The 7,160-nt window shown below is 43.2% G+C and overlaps 1 protein-coding gene across 2 annotated transcripts in view; it reads left to right on the forward strand.

The window, feature by feature from the left end:
* Il1r1 (interleukin 1 receptor type 1) overlaps window positions 1-6,903 on the forward strand; it is a 64,311-nt gene extending 57,408 nt beyond the window's left edge. For both annotated transcript variants that reach the window (XM_013351084.1, XM_005359986.1), the window contains exons 10-12: window positions 937-1,080; window positions 3,066-3,233; window positions 3,693-6,903. In XM_013351084.1, coding sequence (XP_013206538.1) covers window positions 937-1,080; window positions 3,066-3,233; window positions 3,693-4,111 — 731 coding nt within the window. In that variant the 3' untranslated portion in view covers window positions 4,112-6,903. The remainder of the gene's footprint in view (window positions 1-936; window positions 1,081-3,065; window positions 3,234-3,692) is intronic.
* Window positions 6,904-7,160: the final 257 nt, after the last annotated feature.

Below are 7,160 nucleotides of genomic sequence, written 5' to 3' on the forward strand. Positions count from 1 at the left end.
ATCCCAGTCACATGTGGAGGCATCATGCATTCCAGTCACAGCAATTCTTCTCCATATCTCTTAACAAATTATTCTTTTTCCCAGGACCAGTAGCTACCTGTATTGGCTTCATATTCATTACCTCATGAATTTTTTAAAGCACAGGACCAAACAAGATGGTTATACAGGGAAAGCCTAACTACCCTGTTGGTAACAAGGATGTCTGAAGCCACTGGTTTTCAAGAATTGGTATAGTCAAAACCCAGTGCTGAAAATATTGTTTAAATACTCCACAGTATTTAAAACAGGGCTTAAAAGCCAGGGTATGTGCATAAACATAATTTAAATAAACAAACAAATAAATAAAGCAGAAAAGCAAGGCATTTGAGGATTTAGATATTTTCTGGATGCTACCCATGCCCTGACAGCCAAGAGGCACTTCCTTCGTCTTTCCTTTTCCCAATTGTTCTCCACCCTCCTTCCTCTTAACCTCCCTCTTCTCTCACCTCTCACCCACACTCCTTTTCTTTGGGTGAATTATGAGGAGAGACCACATGAATGTGGGAATGTGAAAGGCCGCTTCCTTTTTGTACCCCATCTTTAGGATCTTCCTGTCAGATCTCCCTCGGTGAATCATGCAGTCTTTGTATGATTTTGACCTAGCCTGTTGTGCTATGGTGAACTCTGTCTCTATGGTCCCCAAAAGGTTTTCTCGTACTGTGCATTGTGCTTTAGGTGGAAACTTAAAAGAATGTACCTTCATTTTCTATGGACTTATGCAACACTGCCCCCCTCATTAGTGTCCACTGATACAATGACAGTGGATGCACAGCCACGGCTCTGGGTGTAAAGTGGTTCCCAAATGCATGCTCTTTGCAGTAAACCTATTCAAATGGCCGTCACCAAAGTTTTCATTCCTTTTGGTTCTAATGATTTTCTCCTCTTTTTTTGTTGTAGCCCCTGATTTCAAGAACTACATCATTGGGACCTTTGTCATCTTAACAGCTATAATTATATCATGTGTTTTCATCTATAAAATCTTCAAAGTTGAGATTGTCCTTTGGTACAGGGATTCTTTCTCCCATTTTCTCCCCTCAAAAGGTATAATTTTATATCCCACGAAATGTTTCCTCTGAAGAGTTAAAGATGACTCCTAGCATTTTTTTTTTTACTGAAAGCTTTTAATGATGGTGTTGGCTTAGACACATTGATTCTTATTTAGTTTCATAACTGATACACCTTGATGCTAGTTACCACCCTAGCTTCCCTATTGGCAGGATACACAGGTGTTTAGAGCAACTGTCTGTAAGATAGTTACCCAGAATCCATCGTTAAGGCATGCTCTGTGCTGCATGTACCCTGTGGATTCATGGTCCACAGTCAAATGAAAGAGAGTTCTACGTCTTTTTCTTTAATATTCCAGCATCATATCAAACTAATATAGAAAGTATAAGTAGAATGTAGGCTTGAGATGTTTGGAGAATTGGGCAAGAAAAATGTGATAAAGGAATGGTTGCCTTGAAAGTATATAGGGGAGCATTAATTGCCATGTGAGGACCATTTTGTTGTAAAACATAAGAAGAAACAGGTAAGACATGAGAATTTAAAAAGGTGTTGTGGGGGAAGGGAGGAAAGAGAGGGTCCTGAGGATGATTGTGATCTGGGTACCTTATACACATCTATGGAAATGTCATAATGAAACTCGTAATTTTTAGAGTTAATATATGTTAATGAAAACAGATGCTGATGCTAAAAAAAATCTCAACATGTAATTTTTGTTGCAGAAGAGTAAAAAGCTTTCAAGTGTAGCAAACACTATTCCGTAGGTAAAGTCAAATGTATAAGTTCAAAGGACACAGGAGTGATTTGCAAATGGCTAATGTTTGAGCAGAAGCTGTTTGCCCAAGATCCAGCTAGTGAACATCCCACCATGGAGGATGAGAAGCTCACGAAGCCCCAGTCCTAGCTGAGGAGCTATTTGTAGCTGCTGGCTCCCGGAGACAGGCAGTTTTCTATGATGTTATGGATTCTGGTTGGCTGTTCGTGTTCCAGAAGTTGGCTCTAGGCTGACGCCGGTACAGAGAACACTAACTGGGCTCAGTAGGGTATAAGAAAGGGACAAGAAGTTAAGAGGGGAAATGCTCAGGGGAGGGGCTGGGGAAGAGCTGGAGAGGATCAGTGGAAGGGAGATATGATCAAAATATACTCTGCACATGCGTAAAACTCATAAAGATGGAATGAAATGTATTTCTGAAAGAGAAAAATATTGTTCATATGTTTTTAAAGTTTTGATGTTAGTGTATATAAAGCATTCCATTATTTAGATTATATTTTATCCATTCAAAAGAGTGTTATGACAGGTTTCTGTTAGTAGTCAAAGATGACAGTCTGATTACAGGCTTTGTGACTATTGGTCTTAGTTAGGGTTTCTGTTACCGTGAGAAAAATGCCACGACCAAAATCAACTTGGTGAGGAAAGCTATAATGTTTTACCTTATAGCTTGTAGTCAGGGAGTCAGGATAGGAACTCAAGCAGGAACTGGAGGCAGGAACTGAAGCAGAGACCAGGGAGGAGTGCTGCTTAATGGCTTGCTCTCCCTGGTTTGCCCAGCCTGACTTCTTATATATATATACCATTCAGGATCACCTGCCTAGGGGTGGTTCTACCTACAATGGGCTGGGCCCTCCCATATCAATCATCAATCAAGAAAATGCCCTACTGGCCTGCCCACAAACTAGCCTAGTGAGCACTTTCTTGGCCGAAGCTCTGCCTTCTTGAATGGCGGCTAGCTTGTGTCAACAATAACAACTGATCTGGATACCACTTAAATATCTAAGGGAAAAAATCAAAAGCACACATAAACATTGTGAGAAGGCCTATCATTCCTTAAGATGTTAAGGGGTAATTATGAAAACAAAAATTACACATTGCTGCCCTATTGAATTTAAAGTGGCATCAGATGTGTGGTATTGCTCTTTTCTGTCAGGCAACTGTACCAAGCTGAAACGAACATTTGTGGCGTTGATTTTGTATCGAATCTTCTGTTTCCCCCGATGGTTCTAAATACATTTCATTTCCCCCTTAGCTTCAGATGGAAAGATCTATGATGCCTATATTCTCTATCCCAAGACTGTCGGAGGGGGATCCTCCTCAAACTTAGACTCTTTTGTGTTCAAGCTGTTGCCTGAGGTCTTGGAGGGTCAGTTTGGATACAAGCTGTTCATCTGTGGAAGAGACGACGATGCTGGGGAAGGTATGGAGATCCTTCTTGTGAACTTAGCTGCTGAGTTCCAGTTCTTAGGCTTGGCTCCATTGGACATATCTGAAGACTTTAAGGAATTTCTTTAAATTTTCTCTTAGCTTGTTGGGTCAGCGTTTAATTGATTTTTATTCTTTTGAAAATTTAATAACTAGTTAGATCTAATAACTACGTTGCTAAGCCAGGAGTATTATAGTAATTATAGTAATTTAGCAAGCCATTTTCAAATTTTGGACTGAGGGTGTTCTGAGTTCCAAGAGCAGAGTCCGTCTTTTCTGGGCTAGTTCTTAAGCCGGTCTGTAAAATGAAACTGTCTTTGGCTCTCAAGTAAGGCAAGGCAAAAGCAATGGGAGTCGTAGAGCAGAGGTTGCCAAGGACTTCCTGAGGGCTGGGTTCAGGAAAGAACGTCTAGACGGAACCTAGACTGACCCCAATGCGCTCTATGTCTTGCAGATATTTTCGAGGTTGCTAATGAAAACGTAAAGAAAAGCAGGAGGCTGATTATCACTTTAGTGAGAGATATGGGTGGCTTCAGCTGGCTGGGCCACTCATCTGAAGAGCAAATCGCCATTTATAATGCTCTCACCCGGGAAGGAATTAAAGTTGTCCTCCTCGAGCTAGAGAGCATCCAAGACTATGAGAAAATGCCCGAATCTATTCAGTTCATTCAGCGGAAACAAGGAGCCATTCGCTGGTCAGGGGACTTTAAAGAGGGACCACAGTCCGCAAAGACCATGTTCTGGAAAAACATCCGATACCACATGCCAGCCCAACGGCAATCACCGCTATCCAGACACCATTTACTAACCCCGGATCCTGTGCTGGACACTAAGGGGAAACAGCAGGCAGAGACTCACTTGCCTCTCGGCTAACGTGGCAGAAGTGGACCAAGAACACTGGGATCCCTCCTGTCATCCGGTGCTGCAGCTAGGCTGTGCCTCCCAGGAACGTATGCTGTCACGAAACACACCTATGTAGTCCCTTATCCCCAGGTCACCCGGAATCACACCGTTCAGGGAATAGGACTTGGTGACAATAGTGGGCTAGGTCAGTTGGGAGTGAGCATTGGGGAAGCTCCGGAGCAACGGCTGCTCAGGGATGCTTCTCTGGGATGCTTGCTAACTGTGGAGGCAGTGAACGGGGGGGGGGGAGAGTCAGCTTCAGGAGATGGCCACATCTGTGGGTGACTGAAGTAAATTCCGTGCAGCCTTGCAGTTGGGACTGTAGTTATCTGAGAATACTTTGGGGATCATGGGCCAAAGAAGTGGCTCCCGTAAGCCTCAATGCGGGTGAGGTTTAATGACACTCCCCTCCCCCCGTAGAAGGCATAACTTCCTTGCCTTTTCCAGACATCTTGACCACCAAACTTAGTTTTTGAAGACTAAACTTTATTTATAGACCGTGAATACTGTCATTTCAATGAAGAAGGATTCCCTGGGTTCCCCCATGGTAGTCACCTCTGCTCTCCGCAGAAGAGGGTGAATTTTAAGTTGACCGTAGAAGGGAGCCACTCCCGAGGTTCTTCTGTTCACAGGTCCACTCTGGAATGACTGTTGCATGATCCTTATTCTCTGTACTTTTGCTTGTGGCTTCTCTGGAGATGCAGCTCTGCAGCGCTTCCTCCCCGCACTCTGCGGCAAGCACAGCCTCATGCAGGAGACTCAGCTCCTACCTCACCTTCTGGGGCTGCAGATGCTGAAGTCTGCACAGCCTTCCCGCCCATCTTGTCCCCAGTCCCAGCCTTCTCCTGTCAAGCCTGCTCTCCACCATCCTGCCCAGGGACTGCAGCACTGCCTCTGGAGCCCTGGCCTCTGCCTTTGCCACACCCCATCTGTGCTGTGCCGCCCACTTCCGGTGACTAGAATTCGCTCTTTCCTTTGCTTCACCTGACCAGGAATTTGCTAAAGTTCTAAGTTTGATTCGGTGCTAAAATCCTCAAGTGCCTGATCTCTCCTTACTCTAAGTCTTAGCCGCCAGCCCTTCTGTGTTGCCAGCTGGTGGTCACTTCAGAAGGTGCTTTCTTTGCAAGCAGGAATCAGACCTCTCTGAGAGCGAGGTCTGTCGCGAGAGTGTTCCCGCCCTTCGCTTTCTGCAATGAGAACATATGGCATAGACTGGCCAAGACCTTTATTTTAAAATGTTCTTGGATAATCGCATTTGAATTTTGCAGTTATTCTAATTTTATATATAGGTCTGGGAAACTGACCTATTTAACAGAATTGCTCTTTTAACTCTCCTGGAGCTAGGCCTTGAAGTTGAACTTTCTGGCTTCTGTCGCTGTGCTCCAACTCTTTGATTTCGGATCCATCACTGTCTGCTTCCCCTTCCTCCATCCTATGGGAGAAGATGTGAGTGTTTTATAGGAAGCAACCGAGTCCAGGTTTTTTTTTCAGAAGGAGCAAACAACGCTCCTTCTCAGTGTAGGGATTTACTAAAACCAGCTTTAGAATTTTCAGCCTGATATTTTTCTTTCCCAGTACTGGTTCCCTAAAGGTCAACATTTCTTCTGTAACTAAAAATGAAAGCAAATTGGGTTTTGTGGTACAGAAGCTTTCTGTTTGTTTGTTTTTAACTCTATGACTGTCTTCAGAATAATTTGAATAGTTCTGGAAAATTGCAGAGCCAGGTTCACACGCCAAGAAGAAACCCACAGTTTTAAGGATTGTATGAATGTGGGTACCCTTCTGTCTTTGATGTTTTTGAACATCTGCTAGGGGCGAGCACAAACATTATTTAAAGGGCGACTTCTCACTTACACAGAGGTAGACAAAAGCAGATGGCTTGGGATTTTAACTCCCCACTTTTGACCTCTTTTCTCCTGGATCCAGCTTGAGAGCACTGAATGGATGGATCACTAGATTGCTGGCTCAGAGAAAGAACGGTTGTCCCAGACGGCAGCCAGAAGTCTATCCTTTACCCATGATGCTTTAAAAGTTTAATTTTGCTGATAATTTTTTTTGTCTGTCATCCAAAAAAAAATGTATTGGCTTACATGTATATTATGAGTGAATTAGAGCCAATGGGAAACTGGGCCAGAAAGTATAAGGAGAGAGCAATAGCAGAGGACCACAGATAGTGTGGCACCAATAACTGGGGGTGAGGTAGGGGGTAGAGACAAGGATAAGCCTGGGCCAAGAAAGACCCTGAATTGGAGGGTAGTGTCATTCCTGATCCACAGGGGAGAATGAAGATGTAACTTCCCATCCAGGCAGTGGGGGGCTTCCTTTGAGTTATCCCCCTCTTCCCCAGAAGAACCTGGCTTCAGCCATCTTTCATGCTTTCTCCATTATTCAGAGTTCACTGATGGCGTTTTTAAAAGGCCAACCAAGTGTTGCAGAAGTTTGCACATGCAACGATGTTTTAATTACCAGTGTTTAAAACTGGTTTAGCAGAATGTATGGTTTTCTCTCTCCTGCCTTTTGAATTTCACTTATAATGAAAGGAAAAGTATTGAGCCATTTTAATGACATTTTTTTATCAATTATATTTATACTGATAAATAATGAAGGTTGTTTTTTTTTAATTAAAGAAACTCAATTTTATATAATTCAGCAGATGCCAAGTATGTATCACAAACCACCAAATTTATGTACAGTGTGTATTATGGAACAATAGACTCAACTTGTTTCCCAATAAATTGTGAAACCCTCTGTTGAATACCATTGGAAATTCTGTTTCTCTGTGTGTCCTTTCTTCAGTATGCACGTCCCAAGGCCCGATATGAAGAACTCTGCCTTCTGCAGGATGTTCTTCTGGGGGTAGAGGAATAGAGGTCTATGCTGGTTAGTTTCATGTCAACCTGCCACAAGCTAGAGTCACGGGCAAGGAGGAAGCCTCAGTTGAGAAATTGTATCCATAACATCATAACATCAAGATGTAGGCCAGCCCGTAGAACCTTTTCTTAATTAGTGATGGATGGGG

The sequence above is a fragment of the Microtus ochrogaster genome, linkage group LG2, assembly GCF_000317375.1.
Source record: "Microtus ochrogaster isolate Prairie Vole_2 linkage group LG2, MicOch1.0, whole genome shotgun sequence".
Classification (NCBI taxonomy): domain Eukaryota; kingdom Metazoa; phylum Chordata; class Mammalia; order Rodentia; family Cricetidae; genus Microtus; species Microtus ochrogaster.